The sequence below is a fragment of the Delphinus delphis genome, chromosome 21 (assembly GCF_949987515.2).
Source record: "Delphinus delphis chromosome 21, mDelDel1.2, whole genome shotgun sequence".
Lineage (NCBI taxonomy): Eukaryota > Metazoa > Chordata > Mammalia > Artiodactyla > Delphinidae > Delphinus > Delphinus delphis.
Window position 1 is genome coordinate 2,288,117 of NC_082703.1, and position 24,306 is coordinate 2,312,422.

The following is a 24,306-nucleotide window of genomic DNA, read 5'->3' on the forward strand; positions in this document are numbered from 1 at the left end:
TGCATGAATACAATGTCAATATATCCTGATTTGCCTAACCATTCTGCTACTACTGGTTGTTTTCAATTTTGTTTTATAAAAATCACTACCTTAAGCATCCAATGACCTTTCATTAAAAAATTTTAAAAATTAAATATACAATACACACATGTATTTATGTGTGTGCATGCAAGCACACATGGGTATGTATAGTTTCATTAGACTACAACCCAAAAAAGAAATTATCAGAGGAGAGCATGAATAATTATAGCTCTTTCTGAACATACAAAGGTCATCTACTCCTAAATACTATCTTTAAAATGCTGAATTTAATTTATACCAGAGTAAAATTTAGAAACAATATAAATGGTAAATAACTATGGAATATTATGTGGTCATTAAGAACCAAGCTCCCAAATATTTTAAAATGTGTAACAAAATGCTTATAACATGTTAACTCTATATACAATGTATAAACACATTATTTTATATTCACACATGCACACATACATAGTATAAACCTAACTCTGTGGAAACATATTTTCCGAGGAGTGGAAGGCTATACACCAAATGTTAACAGTGGTTAGTTCTGGATGATTATACTCTTCTTTTGATGTTAACATCTTCAAATTTTTCTTCGATGAGCATGCGTTACTTTAAAAAATATTTTTTTTTGGCTGCACTGGGTCTCCGCTGTGGCGTGTGAGCTTTCTCTAGTTGAGGCGAGCAGGGCCTACTCTTCATTGTGGTGCGCAGACTTCTCACTGCGGTGGCTTCTCCTGTTGCAGAGCACGGGCTCTAGGCGCGTGGGCTTCAGTAGTTGTGGCACATGGGCTTAGTTGCTCTGTGGCATGTGGGATCTTCCCAGACCAGGGCTTGAACCCATGTCCCCTGCATTGGCAAGGTGGATTTTTTTTTTTTTTTCGGTACGCAGGCCTCTCACTGTTGCGGGCTCTCCCGTTGCAGAGCACAGGCTCCGGATGCACAGGCCCAGCGGCCATGGCTCACGGGCCTAGCTGCTCCGCGGCATGTGGGATCCTCCCAGACCGGGGCACGAACCTGCGTCCCCTGCATCAGCAGGCGAACTCTCAACCACTGCGCCACCAGGGAAGCCCAGCAAGGTGGATTCTTAACCACTGCGCCACCAGGGAAGTCCTCCAAAATATTTTTAATTAAAAAGAAATACATGTTCCGGGAGTCAGCCTGGAGGGCACGGAACACCATGGGCCCGCTTGGCCGCGCCATCCGGGTAGGGACGTGCACGGCCCTGGTCCCCCAGCCAGCCTGCCTGGGACTGGGGCGCAGCCCAGTGGCTCCCCGCCCGCTCCTCTCTCCTCATGCAGCCCCTCCGTACGATCCCTGGCGTGAGGCGGCCGAGCTGAGGCGCTGAGAGAAAAGGGAAATTGCAAAGCTCATCTACAACCAGATCGACAGCATATTTTTTTTAGGACTCAAGAATCAACATTGGGCTATTTCCTAAGATTAAACCATGAAAGCCCACTTGGAGGCTGCACAGCCATCTGCACACTTGAACCTGAAAATGGACTTTTTTCATCGGGGAGATCTCGTTCTTCAGCTAAATCATCAGAAGTGGTGAGAAGAAAAGATCCCTACCCGACCAAACTCCTCCAGACAAATTAAATCAGTCTAGCGAGGAATGGAGCTGTACAGATCATTGGCCAGATGACCATCTTCTGCTTGCACCGCCACTGAGCCTTCCCTCTAGGACTGCCACCTACATGCAGGTTGCACCCAGTGCAAGGCATCCAGCTAAGGCAGGGAATGGAAGCTGAAATCCTACCGCATTCACCAAGCCGAGTTTATTGGTGCATGGCCGTGTCTGCCCAGACGATGTGGCTCCTTTTTCAAATTTTCGCCAACGCACCCTGTATGGGCTAGTGGCATGTCTAACCACGCCACTCCCATATCCCAGTCCTACCCGGAATTCTATTCCTTACCTCAGATGGATTCAAGATTTTCATGAACAAGTTAGGTTTCTTCCAAAAGATGAAATATTTGACCCAAATTGAAATTAATTTCATAGGTAAAGCTCAAAATATTACCATAGATGTGAATTATGTATGTATTTATGTATACATGTATATACAGTTATGTAGATACATATGTCTATGTATCAGAAGTTAGCACAACTTAAATTTGGTAAATGTTTAATATAAAACTATTTTGAGTATTCAAAAAAAAAAAAAAAGAAAAGAAAGAAATACATGCTCTTTGTAAACACTGCAAACAATATAAAAGTACATGAAGTCTCCCATATCCAGTGCTACTCCCCAGTGCACTGGATCTGTATCACTGGTAATGGCTGTTACCAGTTGATATGTCTCTCCAGACATTTTTCTAAGCAAATAAATGTAATCTTGCTCTTGTTTTTTTAATGAAGTTGGCATAACACTTTCATTCTGCTTTTCATTTTGGCATTTCCCCTCAGTGATATGTTCTTCCATGCCTGTGTATACACATCTACATCATTCTTGTTTCACTTCCATACAGTGGGCCTGGCCTAATTTACATGTCAATGCTATTTTTTTGCAGAACAGATTTCTATAAGTGGGACTAGGATACTCAGTCTTAGGGCTATATGACCCTATATAATTTAGGGTCATAAATAAATTTGGGATTATATAAATAGAATTTTATATTCATTAGATTTTTTGATATTAAAAGTCTGTTAATTAAAAATTACAAATTTAATATACTGTCATACTCAAAGTGTCTAAAACTTATGTGCCTTTTTTTCACTCAACACTGTTTCTGCAATCTGTCCCTATTATAACAGATCTAGATCCTCTTATTGGTTATGTAGCACACAGCTGTATGACAACGATACATTTATCTATTCTCCAAAACACAAATATACAGCTGGTTTCCAATATTTTGTTCTTCCAAAAAATGCTGTGAATTGTAACAGCTATCACACACAGTGCTTACTATGAGTCAGCCACTGTTCTCTTATTTCATGTGTATACCTCACTCACTCTATAAAGTAGTTACTACTATCGTCCTCATTTTACACAGAAGAAGACAGAGATAATGAGAGGTTAAATAACTTGTCCAAGGTTACAGAGTCAGTAAAGTGGTGCAGTTAGAATCTGAACTAGGTGGTCTGGCTCTGAAGTCTGTGCTCTCAGCCTCCTAGTACATGTCTTCTGATGCCATAAGCCAGAGTGAACCCAGAATGTATCATGCGAAGCAGCATTTCAAGGTTGTAAGATATGAGCATTTTCTAGTTTTACTAAATATACACGCAATAGTGCTTTCTAAAATGGCTAAACATATGAAAACTACCATCTGAAAAGCACGGATCTGTTCGTATGTCTCAATATCTGATATCATAAAACAGTTTAAAATTATCTTCCATTCCTAATGATAATGGATTGTCCCCCTATTTAATGGCTAACGAAATTTTTTCTTCTATGAACTACAAGTTCATACCCTTTGTCTATTTTTTGATTAGTTTCCCTGTTTCTTTAACCTTTCGTAGGAATTCCTTATAAGGTTCTGAATATCGATCCTCTGTTTATACATCTTCTCCTACACTGCTGTTTGCTTTTTAACTTATTCATGGTGTCTTCTGTTGCACAAATTTAAAATTCTGATATAATCATTTATCAATTTTGATCAATGGGTCATTATTTCTCTCTTTTCCTTTGTGGTTTGTAATAATGATATGTATTTATTTATTTATTTATTTATTTATTTATTTTTGCGGTACCCGGGCCTCTCAGTGTTGCAGCCTCTCCTGTTGCGGAGCACAGGCTCCGGATGCGCAGGCTCAGCAGCCACGGCTCACGGGCCCAGCCGCTCAGCGACATGTGGGATCTTCCTGCACCGGGGCAAGAACCCGTGTCCCCTGCATCGGCAGGCAGACTCCCAACCACTGCGCCACCAGGGAAGCCCCTAATGATATATTTAAGAATTAAAAATATTGATTTTTTTTTTTTACCCTGAAAAAAAAGGTTTTATTATTTTTAACTGAAAGAGAAATGAATGACTGTGTCAGTTTTCAAAAGGTACCTTATGAATCTGGAAAAGTTGTGGTTTTCATTTCTCAGATCACTAGTGAGGTTAACATCTCTTCATAGATATTTCTATTTCTTCTAGTGAATTAACTCTTCACATATAATATCTCTCACCAGTTTGGAAGTTTTGCAGGTTCATGCAGTTATACCTTCTGATCTTTTCCTCAATCAATTTGGAGTTTTACATCTTGCCTAATAATGCCTTCTTTACCCTAAGAATGAAAGATTATTCTATTTGCTTTAGTATGTTTACAGTTTTGCTTTAGGACTTTAATTCATCTGTAATTTATTTTCATGTAAGATATGAGATAGGGATACAATTCTGTTTATATTCAAATCCACAGACAACTGTTACAAAACCATTACTTGATTAATCCATCTTTTTCATACAGATATGAAATGTCCTTTTTAGCAAATATTGAGGTCCCACCTATACTGATGACCTATTTTTAGTTTCTTTATTAATCTATTTATTTCTGCACCAGTTCCACATGTTAATTATTAAGTTTAGTAGTACACTTTCATATTTGATAAGGCAAACCCTCACACTATTATTCTTTCTTTACATTCTTGACATTATCTCATAATCAGAAAAAATAATAATCGCTTTCTGTAAAAGAGGAATGATCTTGGATAACAGAGCCTTAACTGAAAGAAATATATACATAAAACTACAAAACTTGCATTCCATTTTGTTTACCCTTTCCTAGAAGAACAACTAACAATTAACATTTGCATGGCCTTCAATTTACAAAGCATTTCACATTCATTATGAAAGAATACTTTGTCAAAGAAAATAATCCACTCACTATCAGTAATATATTCCAGCTGAGCCTAACATTTCACAGCTAAAATATATTTCAAAATGCTCATGTTTCAACAACCAAAGTTTATTCTAAATAAAACAGTAAATCATTTCTGTTGTATCTCATGTGCAGATTAAACACTAAATGAAAAGCACAATCACACAGTAGTTACTATGTATTATAATGTAACATTCATTATTTAAACTTAAAATATGTCCACTCTTTGGACAAAATAAAACTTTTAATCATGAAAATAAATTACAAAACCCCACAAGATTAGCTTAAGTCACTTAGATCTTTATTAGACAAAAATCTGTCATCTATCTAGTCACATAGTTGTGAATTTCAACTTTGCTACTAAGTTTGACTTACAGACCTTTCCCTAATAAAAAATAAACTTACATTTTTCACTATAAATGATCTGGACCACTGGATTGGGGCCATCATTCTGCGGCACTGGATCTATATCAGCCCATTCTGCTCTGTCCCTGAAAATACATATATTTTTCAGTGATTATATTCAAGCGTGTAAGGAAAAGAAGAAATCTGATGTTTTTTTAAAAAGGCAACAATTACACTTTAACCTACAAATAATGTAACCATGGTTGGATTCTTCAAGACCAAGTGTTGCCACTTTGTTTTACATATTAAACTTTTAAGTAAAAGAAAAATAAAATGAATAATTTTCCAATTAAAGTTAATAAGTCAATAGTTTTCAAATTTAAAGTTTTTACATAAATGCAAAAGCAGGTTTTTGTAGCAAGTACACAGTAGTTTTAAATTAGAAATCAATCTAATTCATTGGTCTAATAAGGCTCTTTGGAATCAGTCAACAGTTTAAAAAAAATTGAATAACAATTTTTTATTTGAATATTCTGAATAACTAGAAAGTGATATTTAAAAGTAAAAGTAATCACTATCATTTTTGTACACTGAGAGGTGGTCCAGGTGGTCAGTAGAGTCTGGAATCTGTGGAACACTGGCTCTACCACTTAACTAGCTGTGGGATCCTGAGGAAGTTACTTAACCTCTCTGGGCCTCAATTTCTTCATTTATAAAATGGAGATGATACTATTACCAACCAACCTTAGAAGGCTACTTGGAGGTTTAAGTGAGATAATATGTTAAGCTCTTAAAATATGCATAATAGTAAGCATATAATACATAGTATTATACTACATATACACTATTATACTATATATACCCTAACACACACAGTTAGCATATACAATATTATACAGGAAATACACTAAATGTACTATATAGTATTACTGTATGCTTAAATATATATGCTATATGTTATAAATGTAGCATATAATAAATGCATATAGTAAGTATTCAATGAATACTACTTCTCATTATCAATGCTAAAATAAATTACAGTGGCAACACTGGGTGCCTATAGACACTGCTGTGTAAACTGCTCAGTGTGACCAAATTTTCGTTAACCACTCTTTTACTTACATTCTTTTCCTATTACCCATTTTTCAGTTCTCTGTACTCATCAGCTATTGACAGCAAAAATTCTGTGGTATCTAGACAAATCCTAAAATTGTGCCCATTATACAAGGAGAAATCCAGGGGAAACAATTACTCGAGGTGTGAGACCTATATGGGGAGTGGCATGAGAATGGTACCGCTGTCCTTTAGGCACAGGGAAATAGGACACAGTCAAGGGAAGAACCCGAGTATTTCACAGTTCAGAGAGGAGGTCTGAGGGCTACGGGGCCACCTCAACCAACTGAAATCACTAACACTGTAAACTCCAAGAACGAAATGTGCATAGTGGCTTTCACTCAATTCATAAACAACCTACGCAAATCAGTCATCTAATGGGTTTACCTAGAACTACAGAAGAAAAAATAAGACATGAGAAAAGTAAGGACTTCTCAGTCGTCTCTGCAGGTTCAAAATGCAGCTGGGGAACCAGCATGACCAATAGAAAGCAAAGAACTAACGGGGACGGGACTGGGTGGTGGCAAAGATGGAGAGTAAAGGTGAGAAAGTTACAGCAGTACCCGACACTGCACATGGCTTGCACTAAGCACGAGGCGACGAGGGGATGCGTAACGGAGTTGAATTCTCATAGTCTCATCCTTACAGCCTAACTCGGTGCCTGGCTGACGCTGGGCGCTAGAAACACTGAATGAAAACGTCCCGGTCCCTAAAGATCTTACGCTAGCTCTCTCCGTTTCCGCAGAACAAACCACGGGAAGCCCCGTTTCTAAAGCGAGCCAATCTGGACCTTCTTTGCGGTCCGACTGCACCCAAGCCCTTTGGCATTCGGACTACAGCAGGCCAGCGCTGTGGGTTCCGGAACCTCCACCGCCCAGAACGGTGACAGAGCGGGCCCCACCCCGCCGCTCCCGGCCGCCGGACGGCGAGGACGCGCTAGCTTCTGCCGCAGCCGCGCCCCGTGCAGCGCCGCGCGCGGGGGAGGGCCTCCCGCCCCGCGACCATGCCGTGGGCGTTACCTGTACAGGACATAGGTGGGCGAGTCCAGGCTCAGGAACCCGTCGTCCATAGGGGACGCCGCCGCCTCTTCTTGCGGCAGCTGGGGCGGAGGGGGATGCGGCTGGGGCGGCGGCGGCTCCGGCTGACCTGGCTCCCCGCCCTGCGCAGCCTCCCCGACGCCGTCGGCGGCCGCCATCTCTCCTCGGCTCCCAGCGGAGGAGGTGCCGGAGGCCCCGCCCCTGCCCCGCCCCTCTCACGGCTACTTCCGGTTTTTCCGCTCCTACCATAGAGACGCGGGCCGGAGTGCCCAGCGCCCGCGCCTGCACCCTGGCCTGGCCGTCCCTGTTGGGCGCGGTTCTGCACTTCGGGCTGCATCACGCCACCTGGGGCACCAGATTTCCCACTCGTCCTGTCCGCAGGCCTGTCCGAACGCTTGTAGCTGGTGCTTCGGAACGTACTAGTGTTGTTAGTTGTTAGTGTCGGCGGGAGAAGCTTGGGAGCCCTGGATAAGCAGCTCGCGCCCGTGCTCCGCGTTAGCCATCCAAGGGCATTTACGCTCCTTGCACACATTTTTTTTTTTTTTTCTTTTGGATGCTGAGTTTATACCGCAGAATTTCAGTAATCCAGGATTTTAGTCTTTTGAAATTAAAGTTCTAATTATGCAAGGAATATGGGTATACATTATAGGAAAGGTAAACGTTTAACACTGACTACCTAGTATATGCCGGGCTTGCTCATGGCACAAAATAAGCTCTGCAGTCACGGGCTTTGCATTCTAGGGGAGGATAGCAGAATACGCCCCAAAATATGTATGTAGGAGTACAGGACATGCCACTCCACAGATGCTGCTTTGGTGTTTTGGTTATTTTGAGCTGTTGGCACTTGAAAAACAGTAAATGTGGGGAGAAGCTTCTCCGAACTCCCTTACATTTCTAAAGACAGACCCTCCAAAAGGAACTCAATTGCCGTTAAGTTCCCTCCCTGGGAGTTTCAAGAGTGGAAGTGGATGCCACACCCTGACAAGTTTTGTCAAATTGTCACATCCCCAACCTGTTCTTCTAAGGGCCCGTTCATCGTTCCTAAAAACCTTTTACTCTCCCCCAAGAGGCCTTCATCTCCCATCCCCTTTCCTTATTAAGGTGGTATTTAAGCCTGAGTTCTAAGCCATCTCAGGGAGTTGCTAATTTTTCTCTGGGTATCTCTACGTATTTTTCTATTTTCTCTAGGTATACACGAGGTATGTTAATAAACCTCTTTTTGTTTTTCTCTTGTTAATCTGTCTTTTATTACTGGGGTTTCAACCAAGAACTCAGAAGGGTGGAAGGAAAATTATTTTTCACCTTCAGCAGTAGATTTTCAGGAAGGCTTTTCAGGGGCTGTTTGAGCAGAGACCTGTGAGAGGAAAAAGCATACCAGTCAGAGAACAGGAAGTACGTGCTTGGTGCGATCTTGGTTCGGCAAGGATGCCAGCAGGGCTGAAGGCCTGTGAGTGAAGGGAAGGAACTGGAGGGTGATAAGATTGAAGAAGCAGCCAAGGATCATGGTAAGGATTTGGATTTTTATTATTATTTTTATTGTGGTAAAAAATAGTCATAACATGAAACTTATCTTTTTAATCATTTTTAAGTATATAGTTTGGTGATGTTAAGTACATTCACATTGATGTGCAGCCATGGCCACCATCCATCTCCAGAACTTTATCATCTTCCCAACTGAAACTCTGTCCACATAAAACACTCCCCATTCCCCACCCAATCCCGCCCCGGCCCCTTGTAACCACTATTCTACATTCTGTCTCCGTGAGTATGACTATTCTAGGTCCTCATGGAAGTAGAATCATACAGTATTTGTCCTTTGGTGTCTGGCTTATTTCAGTTTGCATAATGTCCTCCAGGTTCATCCACGTTGTAACACGTGTCAGAATTTCCTTTTTAAAGGCTGAATAATATTCCATTGTATGTATAGGCCACATTTTGTTTATCCAATCATTTGATAATGAACATTTGGGTTGCTTTCACCTTTTGGCTGTTGAGAATAATGAAATACCTGTTAGAGACCCCGCTTTCACTTTTGGGTATTTACCCAGTGTGGGATTGCTTGACATACGGTAATTCTATGTTTAAGTTTTTGGGAACAGTTTTCCACAGCATCTGTGCAAGGGTTCCAGTTTCTTCCCATACTCACCAATGCTTGTTTCCTGGTTTTGTTTTGATAACCATCTGAATGAATGTGAACTGGTATCTTCACTTTGCATTTCCCTAATGATTAGTGATGTTGAGCATCTTTTAATGTGCTAATTAACATTTATGGGATTTGATTTTAAGTGGAAATTAGTGGAAGGTTTTGAGTAAAGGAGGGACATGTGATTTACATTTTTAAAGGATTATTTTGGCTACCATGTGTGAAATACACAAAGTAGAAAGGCAAGAATGGAAACAAATGAGTGTAAAGCTATTGTAGCAGTCCAGGCAAAAGGTCAAAGTGTTTAAATTATGCTTCACAATTCACTGATCGATCATAAAGTCATTTTAGTGGGTCCTATGGTGGACAAGGTGACCCACCAGTCCTCCTCCAAGGAGGAACTTGCTGCCCAGCTTTGGGGAGTGCAGTCAGCAGCCAGCCTCCTGCGTGGCCTGAGGACAGCCCACAATGGACTGCTAAGAGACAGAGGGCCTCTTAGGTATGAGGGCCCAGCCATCGCAGCCTGACGGGGATCACTGACAGGTGCCACACGGCTTCCACCTGGGAGGCTGAGGCCTCACAGGCCTTGCAGTTTGACCACACGGGTGTTGGTCCCAAGTTCCATCTTAGTATCTGATTCCATGACCAGCATTTTTTGGCGTGTTTAATGAGTATTTCAAAAACTGAAATACAGTGGAATAGAAAATAGTGCACAGTGCATTTAGAAGAAGAAAGTAATTTTTGGTGAATTTTTTTTTTTTTTTTTTGCAGTACGCGGGCCTCTCACTGTTGTGGCCTCTCCCGTTGCGGAGCACAGGCTCCGGACATGCAGGCTTAGCGGCCACGGCTCACGGGCCCAGCCGCTCTGCGGCATGTGGGATCTTTCCAGACCGGGGCACGAACCCGTGTCCCCTGCATCGGCAGGCAGACTCTCAACCACTGCGCCACCAGGGAAACCCTGGTGAAGTTTTTTTAAACTTATATATGTTCAGGTGTAATGGGTCATGTTGTAAAATGTATTTCTTACCGTAGGTCGTGGTCAACAATTTTAGAAAACAATGGACTGTATCAGTTCAGTTGGAGGTGATGAGCAGTGTATGGATTCTGGATGTTCTTTGAAGGTTAATCTGATAGGATTTGCTGACAGCTTAACTGGATGGAGGATGCAAGACCCAAAAATAGTTAAGAATGACTCCAAGGTGACAGTTCCTTTTGATCAGAGTAGACAAAACTCCCTTTGACCATCCAATCCTGATTTAGTTCAGTTGTTCACTGTGTTCTTTCCCTATGGATTTACATCCATGCATATATTTCTGGTGGCTTTAAAAGAAAAAAAAAAACAGAGTCATATTTATTTGGCAAATTTTAGTATTGAATGGATATAGATCTTTCTGGGCTACAATACAGCTTCTCTGTCCTTCCTGATCCTTTGATATGTATCTCTCCAAACCGCAATAACCTAATAACTCCTCCAAACTCTAATAAATCACAGAACATATTCTTTTTTAAAAAATAAATTTACTTATTTATTATTTATTTCTGGCTGCGTTGGGACTTTGTTGCAGTGCGCGGGCTTCTCATTGCGGTGGCTTGTTAGGGAACACGGGCTCTAGGCACACGGGCTTCAGTAGTTATGGCACGTGGGCTCAGTAGTTGTGGCTTGCGGGCTCTAGTGTGCAGGCTCAGAAGTTGTGGCACACAGGCTTGGTTGCTCTGTGGCATGTGGGACCTCCTGGACCAGGGCTCGAACCCGTGTCCCCTGCATTGGTGGGCGGATTCTTAACCACTGCACCACCAGGGAAGTCCCAGAACATATTCTTTAAAGTTGTCAGTTATAGGAAAGGAAAATCAATGACTGCTGCCACTATTTCAAGATAGGTACCCTACACCATTAGCTCTCCCATCAAACCAGTACAAATAAGAATAAAATCTGAGTAAAAAAAAGACTGGCTGATCCTCTTTCAAAACAGCTGGATACCTGTCAGCACATGGATGTTCTAAACCTGTCATTGTCTTCTAGATCCTTGCGTTGTGCTTTGAATTGTGCACCAACACTCCTGCCTTCTTACCAATCCCTGAGGATATCAGAAGCAGTCTACAGATGCTTGGTGAAAATACGATCAGAAAAATGAAAGCCAGAGAAGGGAAACTGTAAGACAGGGTAGAAGAAAGTCATCACCCCAGACGAGGGACAGATGGGATCTGGACGAATATCCATAAGGACACACAAATGCTGTCTCATTTGAGACCAAAAAAACCCTATGGAGAAGCAGGGCAATTGTTGATTCTCCACTTTACAAGTGAGAACCTGAGCCAGGCCTGACGCACTTGTTACAGAACATGGAGAAGGGTGACAGTTAGGAAATGAACACTCATGAAACCCATGCCTGCCTCCCCAGTTTCAAAGGGTGCCTTCCTCTGTCCAGTATTTCTTAACCCTGGCTGCATCTTAGAATCACGTGGACAGTTTTAATGAAACTCCAGTGACTGAGCCCCAGCCTCAGGGATTCTAATTTCATTGGCTGAGGGTGAGGGCTTGGCATCAGCATACTTTAAAAGCTCCCCCCATAATTCTAAGGTGCAGCCCAGGTTGAAAACGACGGCTCAATGAGTCCACAGTACAGACTGCTGCTATGTCATCAGGGTTTCTGGGGAAAGTTAAGATGCCACAGTGCTAGTGGGAGAGTGTAGGCAGGGTTGATCAGCAATCAGTATGTTGTGCTAAATACAGAAATAAACCAATCAATGAAAAAATTTTTTAAAATTACCATTTATTATACAAATAAACTAAATCACAATGTGTGTGTAAATAAAACTACTTAACAAGTGATATAAGTTGTAGTGCAAATTGTTCATCAGTTTTTTATTGAGGTATATTTTACCTATCACAAAATTTATCTCATTCATGTGTACCATTCATCATCTGTTTTTGACTTATTGGGAATTATTGATATGAGCTTTTCATTGGTAGGGCCGTCACTAGCTACATGATGCTCTCAGTTTGACTGCACTCTTCCAGAGTTTACCCATAAGTTTGATAATGATTAGGTGCCTGGGAATTGTGTTAAACGCTTGAGCTTTCAACTTCCCCCAATGCTCTTTAAGCTTCAACATTTTCTCTCTTGGCTACAATCAGGGAGGTTGGTACTTTCAGAGCCCTGGTTGCACTCCAGGAGCTAGTACTAGAAACATGTGAGCTAGACAGAGAGGGAGAAAACAGGAGGGGAGGGCAGGAAGGGAGAAAGCACATGAAGATTGGTTAATCGAGAACCAGAACCAGGAGCCTGTGATTGTCTTTTGGCTCCACCACCACGAAGCACCTGAGGCTGTGCCCAGCTGAGTCAGGACAGTCATAACAGACAGTAAAGCAGTGGCTGAGTGGAGCCCAGTCATAAGTAAGACAGAGGCACAAGGCAGTGGAGTGATCGGTTCAAGATGGCGGAGTAGAAAGATGTGCGCTCACTCCCTCCTGCGAGAGCACCAGAATCACAACTAACTGGTGAACAATCATCGACAGGAAGACACTAGAACTCACCAAAAAAGATACCCCACATCCAAAGACAAAGGAGAAGCCACAATGAGATGGTAGGTGGGGTGCAATCACAATAAAATCAAATCCCATAACTGCTGGGTGGGTGACTCACAAACTGGAGCACACTTATACCACAGAAGTCCACCCACTGGCGTGAAGGTTCTGAGCCTCTCGTCAGACTTCCAAACCTCGGCGTCCAGCAACAGGAAGAGGAATTCCTAGAGAGTCAGAATTTGAAGGCTAGTGGGATTTGACTAGAGGACTTTGACAGGACTGGGAGAAAGAGAGACTCCACTCTTGGAGGGCACACACAAAGTAGTGTGAACATCAAGACCCAGGGGAAGGAGCAGTGACCCCATAGGAGACTGAACCAGACCTACCTGCTGGTGTTGGAGGGTCTCCTGCAGAGGCGAGGGGCGGGGGGTGGTGGCTGTGTCTCACCATGAGGACAAGGACACTGACAGGAGAAATTCTGGGAAGTACTCCTTGGCGTGAGCCCTCCCAGAGTCTGACATTAGCCCCACCAAAGAGCTGGGTAGCCTCCAGTGCTGGGTCGCCTCAGGCCAAACAACCAACAGGAAGGAACCCAGCCCCACCCATCACAGTGGATTAAAGTTTTACTGAGCTCTTCCCATCACAGCAACACCCGGCTCTACCCACCACCAGTCCCTCCCATCAGGAAACTTGCACTAGCCTCTTAGATAGCCACATCCACCAGAGGGCAGACAGCAGAAGCAAGAACTACAATCCTACAGCCTGTGGAAAAAACCCCACATTCACAGAAAGATAGACAAGATGAAAAGGCAGAGGGCTATGTACCAGATGAAGGAACAAGATAAAACCCCAGAAAAACAACTAAATGAAGTGGAGATAGGCAACCTTCCAGAAAACGAATTCAGAATAATGATAGTGAAGATGGTCCAGGACCTCGGAAAAAGCATGGAGGCAAAGATTGAGAAGATGCAAGAAATGTTTAACAAAGACCTAGAAGAATCAAAGAACAAATGAACAGAGATGAACAATACAATAACTGAAATGAAAAATACACTAGAAGGAATCACAAGCAGAATAACTGAGGTAGAAGAACGGATAACTGACCTGGAGGACAGAATGGAGGAATTCACTGCCGTGGAACACAATAAAGAAAAAAGAATGAAAAGAAATGAAGACAGCCTAAGAGACAACTGGGACGACATTAAACGCAGCAACATTCACATTATAGGGGTCCCAGAAGGAGAAGAGAGAAAGGACCTAAGAAAATATTTGAAGAGATTATAGTTGAAAACTTCCCTAACATGGGAAAGGAAATAGCCACCCAAGTCCAGGAATTGCAGAGAGTCCCAGCCAGGATAAACACAAGGAGAAACACACCGAGACACATAGTAATCAAATTGACAAAAATTAAAGACAAAGAAAAATTATTGAAAGCAATAAGGGAAAATGACAAATAACATACAAGGGAACTCCCATAAGGTTAATAGCTAATTTCTCAGCAGAAACTCTACAAACCAGAAGGGAGTGGCATGATATATTTAAAGTGATGAAAGGAAAGAACCTACAACCAAGATTACTCTACCTGGCAAGGATCTCATTCAGATTCAATGGAGAAATCTAAAGCTTTACAGACAAGCAAAAGCTAAGGGAATTCAGCACCACCAAACCAGCTCTACAACAAATGCTAAAGGAAATGGTAATAAGAACATACATATAGATAATTACTTTAAACATGAATGGATTAAATGCTCCAACCAAAATACACAGGCTCGCTGAATGGTTAAAAAAACAAGATCCATATATATGCTGTCTACAGGAGACTCACTTCTGACCTAGGGACACATACAGACTGAAAGTGAGGGAATGGAAAAAGCTATTCCATGCAGATGGAAATCAAAAGAAAACTGGAGTAGCAATACTCATATCAGATAAAATAGACTTTAAGGAATGTTACAAGAGACAAGGAAGGACACTACATAATGATCAAGGGATCAATCCAAGAAGAAGATAAACAATTATAAATATATATGCACCCAACAAAGGAGGACCTCAATACATAAGGCAACTGCTAACAGCTATAAAAGAGGAAATTGACAGTAACACAATAATAGTGGGGGACTGTAGCACCTCACACCAACGGGCAAATCATCCAGACAGAAAATTAATAAGGAAACACAAGCTTTAAATGACACAATACACCACGTAGATTTAATTGATATTTATAGGGCATTCCATCCAAAAACAGGAGATTACACTTTCTTCTCAAGTGCACATAGAACATTCTCCAGGATAGATCACTTCTTGGGTCACAAACCAAGCTTGGTAAATTTAAGAAAATTGAAATCATATCAAGTATCTTTTCCGACCACAACGCTATTGGAAAAAAATGTAAAGAACACAAACACATGGAGGCTAAAGAGTATGTTACAAAATAACCAAGTGATCACTGAAGAAATCAAAGAGGAAATCAAAAAATACCTAGAGACAAATTACAAAGAAAACACAACGATCCAAAACCTAGGGGATGCAGCAAAAGCAGTTCTAAGGGGGAAGTTTATAGCTATACAAGCCTACCTCAAGAAACATGAAAAATCTCAAATAAACAATCTCACGTTACACCTAAAGGAACCAGAGAAAGAAGAACAGACAAAACCCAAAGTCAGTAGAAGAAAAGAAATCATAAAGATCAGAGCAGAAATAAATGAAATAGAAACAAAGAAAACAATAGCAAAGATCAATAAAACTAAAAGCTGCTTCTTTGAGAAAATAAATAAAATTGATAAACCTTTAGCCAGACTCATCAAAAAAAGAGGGAGAGGACTCAAATCAATAAAATTAGAAATGAAAAAGGAGAAGTTACAACAGACAATGCAGAAATACAAAGCATCCTAAGAGACCAATACAAGCAGCTCCATGCCAATAAAATGGACAACCTGGAAGAAATGGACAGATTCTTAGAAAGGTATAACCTTCCAAGAGTGAACCAGGAAGAAACAGAAAATATGAACAGACCAATCACAAATAATGAAATTGAAACTGTGATTAAAAATCTTTCAACAAGCAAAAGTCCAGGACCAGATGGCTTCACAGGTGAATTCTATCGAACATTTAGAGAACAGCTAACACCCATCCTTCTCAAACTCTTCCAAAAAATTGCAGAGGGAGGAACACTCCCAAACTCATTCTATGAGGCCACCATCACCATGATACCAAAACCAGACAAAGATACTACAAAAAAAGAAAACCACAGACCAATATCACTGATGAATATAGATGTAAATATCCTCAACAAAATACTAGCAAACATAATCCAACAACACATTAAAAGGATCATACACCATGATCAAGTGGAATTTATCCCAGGGATGCAAGGATTCTTCAATATATGCAAATCAATCAATGTGATACACCATAAAACAAATTGAAGAAGGAAAACCATATAATCATCTCAATAGATGCAGAAAAAGCTCCTCACAAAATTCAACACCCGTTTATGATAAAAACTCTCCAGAAAGTGGGCATAGAGGGAACCTACCTTAACATAATAAAGATTATATACGACAAACCCACAGCAAAAATCATTCTCAATGGTGAAAAACTGAAAGCATTTCCTGTAAGATCTGGAACAAGACAAGGATGTCCACTGTCGCCACTATTATTCAACATAGTTTTGGAAGTCCTAGCCACGGCAATCAGAGAAGAAAAAGAAATAAAAGGAATCCAAATTGGAAAAGAAGTAGTAAAACTCACACTGTTTGCAGATGACATGATACTATACATAGAGAATCCTAAAGATGCTACCAGAAAACTACTAGAGCTAATCAATGAATTTGGTAAAGCTGCAGGATACAAAATTAATGCACAGAAATCTCCTGTATTCCTATACACTAACATCGAAACATCAGAAAGAGAAATTAAGGAAACAATTCCATTCATCACTGCAACAAAAAGAATAAAATACCTAGGAAAACCTACCTTAGGAGGTAAAAGACCTGTACTCAGAAAACTATAAGATACTGATTAAAGATATCAAAGATGACACGAGAGTTGGATAGATATACCATGTTCTTGGATTGGAAGAATCAACATTGTGAAAATGACTATACTACCCAAAGCAATCACAGATTCAATGCAATCCCCATCCAATTACCAGTGGTATTTTTTACAGAACTAAAACAAAAAAATCTTAAAATTTGTATGGAGACACAAAAGACCCCAAATAGCCAAAGCAATCTTAAGGGAAAAAAACGGAGCTGGAGGAATCAGACCCCTGACTTCAGACTGTACTACAAAGCTACAGTAATCAAGACAGTATGGTACTAGCACAAAAACAGAAATATAGATCAATGGAACAGGATAGAAAGCCCAGAGAAAAACCCATGCACCTATGGTCAACTAATCTATGACAAAGGAGGCAAGGATATACAATGGAGAAAAGACAGTCTCTTCAATAAGTGGTGCTAGGAAAACTGGACAGCTACATGTAAAAGAATGAAATTAGAACACTCCCTAACACCATACACAAAAATAAACTCAAAATGGATTAGAGACCTAAATGTAAGACTGGACACTGTCAAACTCTTAGAGGAAAACATAGGAAGAACACTCTGACAAAAATTACAGTAAGATTTTTTTTGATCCACCTCCTAGAGTAATGGAAATAAAAACAAAAATAAATAAGACCTAATGAAACTTAAAAGCTTTTGCAAAGCAAAAGAAACTACAAACAAGATGAAAAGACAACCCTCAGAATGGTAGAAAATACTTGCAAATGAATCAACGGACAAAGGATTAATCTCCAAAATATATAATCAGCTCATGGAGCTCAATATTAAAAACACAAACAACCCAATCCAAAAATTTAGGCAGAAGACCTAAATAAACATTTCCCCAAAGAAGACATACACATGGCCAAGAGGCACATGAAAAGCTGCTCAACATCACTAATTATTAGAGAAAGCAAATCAAAACTACAATGTGAGGACTTCCGGGAAGATGGCAGAAGAGTAAAATGCGGAGATGACCTTCCTCCCCACAGATAGACCAGAAATACATCTACACGTGGAACAGCTCCTACAGAACACCTACTGAACGCTGGCAGAAGACCTCAGACCTCCCAAAAGGCAAGAAACCCCCCACGTACTTGGGTAGGGGAAAAGAAAAAAGAATAAACAGAGACAAAAGGATAGGGTCGGGACCTGCACGTGTGGGAGGGAGCTGTGAAGGAGGAAAGGTTACCACACACTAGGAAGCCCCTTCGCGGGCGGAGACTGCGGGTGGCGGGAGGCGGGAAGCTTCGGAGCCGCGGAGGAGAACACAGCAACAGGGGTGCGGAGGGCAAAGCGGGGAGATTCCCGCACAGAGGATCTGTGCCGACCGGCACTCACCATCCCGAGAGGCTTGCCTGCTCACCCACTGGGGCGGGCGGGGCTGGGAGTTGAGGCTCGGGCTTCGGTCGGAGTGCAGGGAGAGGACTGGGGTTGGCGGCGTGAACACACCCTGCAGCGGGTTAGTGCCCCACGGCTGGCCGGGAGGGAGTCTAGGGAAAAGTCTGGACCTGCTGAAGAGGCAAGAGACTTTTTCTTCCTTCTTTGTTTCCTGGTGCGCGAGGAGAGGAGATTAAGACCGCTGCTTAAAGGAGCTCCAGAGACGGCAGGAGCCGCGGCTAAAAGCGTGGACCCCAGAGACGGGCATAAGACGCTAAGGCTGCTGCTGCCGCCACCAAAAAGCCTGTGTGCGGGCACAGGTCACTCTCTACACCTCCCTTCCGGGGAGCCTGTGCAGCCCGCCACTGCCAGGGTCCCGGGATCCAGGGACAACTCCCCCGGGGAGAACGCACGGCACGCCTCAGGCTGGTGCAACGTCATGCCGGCCTCTGCCGCCACATGCTAGACCCGCACTCCGTGCCCCTCCCTACCCCCGGCCTGAGTGAGCCAGAGCCCCCGAATCAGCGGCTCCTTTAACCCCGTCCTGTCTGAGCGAAGAAGAGACGCCCTCCAGCGACCTACACGCAGAGGCGGGGCCAAATCCAAAGCTGAGCCCCTGGGAAATGTGACAGCAAAGAAGAGAAAGGGAAATCTCTCCCAGCAGCCTCAGAAGCAGCGGATTAAAGCTCCACAATCAACTTGATGTACCCTGCTTCTGTGGAATACCTGAATAGACAACGAATCATCCCAAATTAAGGAGGTGGACTTTGAGAGCAAGATTTATGATTTTTTCCCCTTTTCCTCTTTTTGTGAGTGTGTATGTGTATGCTTCTGTGTGAGATTTTGTCTGTATAGCTTTGCTTCCACCATTTGTCCCAGGGTTCTATCTGTCCGTTTTTTTTCTCTTAATAATTATTTTTTTATTTTAATAACTTTATTATATTTTATCTTACTTTATTTTACTTTATCTTCTTGCTTTCTTTTTCTCCTTCCTTCCTTCCTCCCTCCCTCCCTCCCTTCTTTCTTTCTTTTCTTTCTTTCTTTCTTTCTTTCTTCCTACTTCTACTAATTCTTTCTCTCTACTTTTTCTCCCTTTTATTCTGAGCCATGTGGATGAAAGGCTCTTGGTGCTGCAGCCAGGAGTTAGAGCTGTGCCTCTGAGGTGGGAGAGCCAACTTCAGGACACTGGTCCACAAGAGACCTCCCAGCTCCACATAATATCAAATGGCGAAAATCTCCCAGAGATCTCTATCTCAACACCAGCACCCAGCTTCACTCAACGACCAGCCAGCTACAGTGCTGGACATCCTATGCCAAACAACTAGCAAGACAGGAACACAACCCCACCCATTAGCAGAGAGGCTGCCTAAAATCATAATAAGTCCACAGACACCCCAAAACACACCACGAGACGTGGACCTGCCCACCAGAAAGACAAGATCCAGCCTCATCCACCAGAACACAGGCACTAGTCCCCTCCACCAGGAAGTCTACACAACCCACTGAACCAACCTTAGCCACTGGGGACAGACACCAAAAACAACGGGAACTATGAACCTGCAGCCTGCAAAAAGGAGACCCCAAACAAAGTAAGATAAGCAAAATGAGAAGACAAAAAAACACACAGCAGATGAAGGAGCAAGATAAAAACCCACCAGACCTAACAAATGAAGAGGAAATAGGCAGTCTACCTGAAAAGGAATTCAGAATAATGATAGTAAAGATGATCCAAAATCTTGGAAATAGAATAGACAAAATGCAAGAAACATCTAACAAGGACCTAGAAGAACTAAAGATGAAATAAGCAACAATGAACAGCACAATAAATGAAATTAAAAATACTCTAGATGGGATCAAGAGCAGAATAACTGAGGCAGAAGAACGGATAAGTGACCTGGAAGATAAAATACTGGAAATAACTACTGCAGAGCAGAACAAAGAGAAAAGAATGAAAAGAACTGAGGACAGTCTCAGAGACCTCTGGGACAACATTAAACGCACCAACATTCGAATTATAGGGGTTCCAGAAGAAGAAGAGAAAAAGAAACGGACTGAGAAAATATTTGAAGAGATTATAGTTGAAAACTTCCCTAATATGGGAAAGGAAATAGTTAATCAAGTCCAGGAAGCACAGAGAGTCCCATACAGGATAAATCCAAGGAGAAATACGCCAAGACACATACTAATCAAACTGTCAAAAATTAAATACAAAGAAACATATTAAAAGCAGCAAGGGAAAAACAACAAATAACACACAAGGGAATCCCCATAAGGTTAACAGCTGATCTCTCAGCAGAAAATCTGCAAGCCAGAAGGGACTGGCAGGACATATTTAAAGTGATGAAGGAGAAAAACCTGCAACCAAGATTACTCTACCCAGCAAGGATCTCATTCAGATTTGATGAAGAAATTAAAACCTTTACAGACAAGCAAAAGCTGAGAGAGTTCAGCACCACCAAACCAGCTTTACAACAAATGCTAAAGGAACTTCTCTAGTCAAGAAACACAAGAGAAGGAAAAGACCTGCAATAACGAACCCAAAACAATTAAGAAAATGGGAATAGGAACATACATATCAATAATTACCTTAAATGTAAATGGACTAAATGCTCCCACCAAAAGACACAGATTGGCTGAATGGATACAAAAACAAGACTCATATATATGCTGTCTACAAGAGACCCATTTCAGACCTAGAGACACATACAGACTGAAAGTGAGGGGATGGAAAAAGATATTCCATGCAAATGGAAACCAAAAGAAAGCTGGAGTAGCAATTCTCATATCAGACAAAATAGACTTTCAAATAAAGACTATTAGAAGAGACAAAGAAGGACACTACATAATGATCAAGGGATCAATCCAAGAAGAAGATATAACAATTGTAAATATTTATGCACCCAACATAGGAGCACCTCAATACATAAGGCAAATACTAACAGCCATAAAAGGGGAAATCGATACTAACACATTCATAGTAGGTGACTTTAACACCCCACTTTCACCCATGGACAGATTATCCAAAATGAAAATAAATAAGGAAACACAAGCTTCAATTGATACATTAAACAAGATGGACTTAATTGATATTTATAGGACATTCCATCCAAAAACAACACAATACACATTTTTCTCTAGTGCTCATGGAACATTCTCCAGGATAGATCATATCTTGGGTCACAAATCAAGCCTTGGTAAATTTAAGAAAATTGAAATTGTATCAAGTATCTTTTCCGACCACAACGCTATGAGACTAGATATCAATTACAGGAAAAGATCTGTAAAAAATACAAACACATGGAGGCTAAACAATACCCTACTTCATAATGAAGTGATCACTGAAGAAATCAAAGAGGAAATTAAAAAATACCTAGAAACAAATGACAGTGGAGCCACGACGACCCAAAACCTATGGGATGCAGCAAAAGCAGTTCTAAGAGGGAATTTTAGAGCAATACAATCCTACCTTAAGAAACAGGAAACGTCTCGAATAAACAACCTAACCTTGCACCTAAATCAATTAGAGAAAGAAGAACAAAAAACCCCCAAAGTTAGCAGAAGGAAAGAAATCATAAAAATCAGATCAGAAATAAATGAAAAAGAAATGAAGGAAATGATAGCAAAGATCAATAAAACTAAAAGCTGGTTCTTTGAGAAGATAAACAAAATTGATAAACCATTAGCCAGACTCATCAAGAAAAAAAGGGAGAAGACTCAAATCAATAGAATTAGAAATGAAAAAGGAGAAGTAACAACTGACACTGCAGAAATACAAAAGATCATGAGAGATTACTACAAGCAACTCTATGCCAATAAAATGGACAACCTGGAAGAAATGGACAAATTCTTAGAAATGCACAACCTGCCAAGACTGAATCAGGAAGAAATAGAAACTATGAACAGACCAATCACAAGCACTGAAATTGAAACTGTGGTTAAAAATCTTCCAACAAACAAAAGCCCAGGACCAGATGGCTTCACAGGCGAATTCTATCAAACATTTAGAGGAGAGCTAACACGTATCCTTCTCAAACTCTTCCAAAATATAGCAGAAGGAGGAACACTCCCAAACTCATTCTACGAGGCCACCATCACCCTGATACCAAAACCAGACAAGGATGTCACAAAGAAAGAAAACTACAGGCCAATATCATATCACTGATGAACATAGATGCAAAAATCCTCAACAAAATACTAGCAAACAGAATCCAACAGCACATTAAATGGATCATACACCATGATCAAGTGTGGTTTATTCCAGGATGCAAGGAATCTTCAATATACGCAAATCAGTCAATGTGATATACCATATTAACAAATTGAAGGAGAAAAACCATATGATCATCTCAATGATGCAGAGAAAGCTTTTGACAAAATTCAACATCCATTTATGATAAATACCCTGCAGAAAGTAGGCATAGAGGGAACTTTCCTCAACATAATAAAGGCCATATATGACAAACCCACAGCCAACATCGTCCTCAGTGGTGAAAAACGAAAGTATTTCCACTAAGATCAGGAACAAAACAAGGTTCCCACTCTCACCACTCTTATTCAACATAGTTTTGGAAGTTTTAGCCACAGCAATCAGAGAAGAAAAGGAAATAAAAAGAATCCAAATTGGAAAAGAAGAAGTAAAGCTGTCACTATTTGCAGATGACATAATACTATACATAGAGAATCCTAAAGATGCTACCAGAAAACTACTAGAGCTAATCAATGAATTTGGTAAAGTAGCAGGATACAAAATTAATGCACAGAAATCTCTGGCATTCCTATACACTAATGATGAAAAATCTGAAAGTGAAATCAAGAAAACACTCCCATTTACCATTGCAACCAAAAGAATAAAGTATCTAGGAATAAACCTACCTAAGGAGACAAAAGACCTCTATGCAGAAAATTATAAGACACTGATGAAAGAAATTAAAGATGATACAAATAGATGGAAAGATATACCATGTTCTTGGATTGGAAGAATCAACATTGTGAAAATGACTCTACTATCCAAAGCAATCTACAGATTCAATGCAATCCCTATCAAACTACCACTGGCATTTTTCACAGAACTAGAACAAAAATTTTCACAATTTGTATGGAAACACAAAAGACCCCGAATAGCCAAAGCAATCTTGAGAACGAAAAATGGAGCTGGAGGAATTAGGCTCCCTGACTTCAGACTATACTACAAAGCTACAGTAATCAAGACAGTATGTTACTGACACAAAAACAGAAAGATAGATCAATGGAATAGGATAGAAAGCCCAGAGATAAACCCACACACATATGGTCACCTTATCTTTGATAAAGGAGGCAGGAATGTACAGTGGAGAAAGGACAGCCTCTTCGATAAGTGGTGCTGGGAAAACTGGACAGGTACATGTAAAAGTATGAAATTAGATCACTCCCTAACGTGATACACAAAAATAAGCTCAAAATGGATTAAAGACCTTAATGTAAGGCCAGAAACTATCAAACTCTTAGAGGAAAACATAGGCAGAACACTCTATGACATAAATCACAGCAACATCCTTTTTGACCCATCTCCTAGAGAAAGGGAAACAAAAACAAAAATAAACGGGACCTTATGAAACTTCAAAGCTTTTGCCCAGCAAAGGAAACCATAAACAAGACCAAAAGAAACCCCCAGAATGGGAGAAAATATTTGCAAATGAAGCAACTGACAAAGGATTAATTTCCAAAATTTACAAGCAGCTCAATAACAAAAAAACAAACAACCCAATCCAAAAATGGGCAGAAGACCTAAATAGACATTTCTCCAAACAAGATATAGAGACTGCCAACAAACACATGAAAGAATGCTCAACATCACTAATCATTAGAGAAATGCTAATCAGAACTACAATGAGATATCATCTCACACCAGTCAGAAT

The 24,306-nt window shown here is 41.0% G+C and overlaps 2 protein-coding genes across 4 annotated transcripts in view; both read right to left on the minus strand.

Annotated features, from left to right (window-relative positions):
• FNTA (farnesyltransferase, CAAX box, subunit alpha) overlaps positions 1-7,480 on the minus strand; it is a 30,219-nt gene extending 22,739 nt beyond the window's left edge. For both annotated transcript variants that reach the window (XM_060001132.1, XM_060001131.1), the window contains exons 1-2: positions 7,300-7,480; positions 5,228-5,313 (exon numbers count right to left, since the gene is read on the minus strand). In XM_060001132.1, the coding sequence (XP_059857115.1) occupies positions 5,228-5,313; positions 7,300-7,475 (262 nt within the window). In that variant the 5' untranslated portion in view covers positions 7,476-7,480. The remainder of the gene's footprint in view (positions 1-5,227; positions 5,314-7,299) is intronic.
• Positions 7,481-9,035: 1,555 nt separating this feature from the next.
• Positions 9,036-24,306, minus strand: part of HOOK3 (hook microtubule tethering protein 3) — a 126,068-nt gene continuing 110,797 nt past the window's right edge. Inside the window, exons 23-24 of one of the 2 annotated variants that reach the window (XR_009517908.1) lie at positions 10,488-10,780; positions 9,036-9,304 (exon numbers count right to left, since the gene is read on the minus strand). Coding sequence is in view for 1 of the 2 variants with exons in the window: in XM_060001429.1 (XP_059857412.1) it covers positions 10,717-10,780 (64 nt within the window). In the remaining variant the exon portion in view is untranslated. Of the gene's footprint in view, positions 9,305-10,475; positions 10,781-24,306 lie in introns of those variants that run through there. The other variant, XM_060001429.1, reaches the window with a different exon arrangement.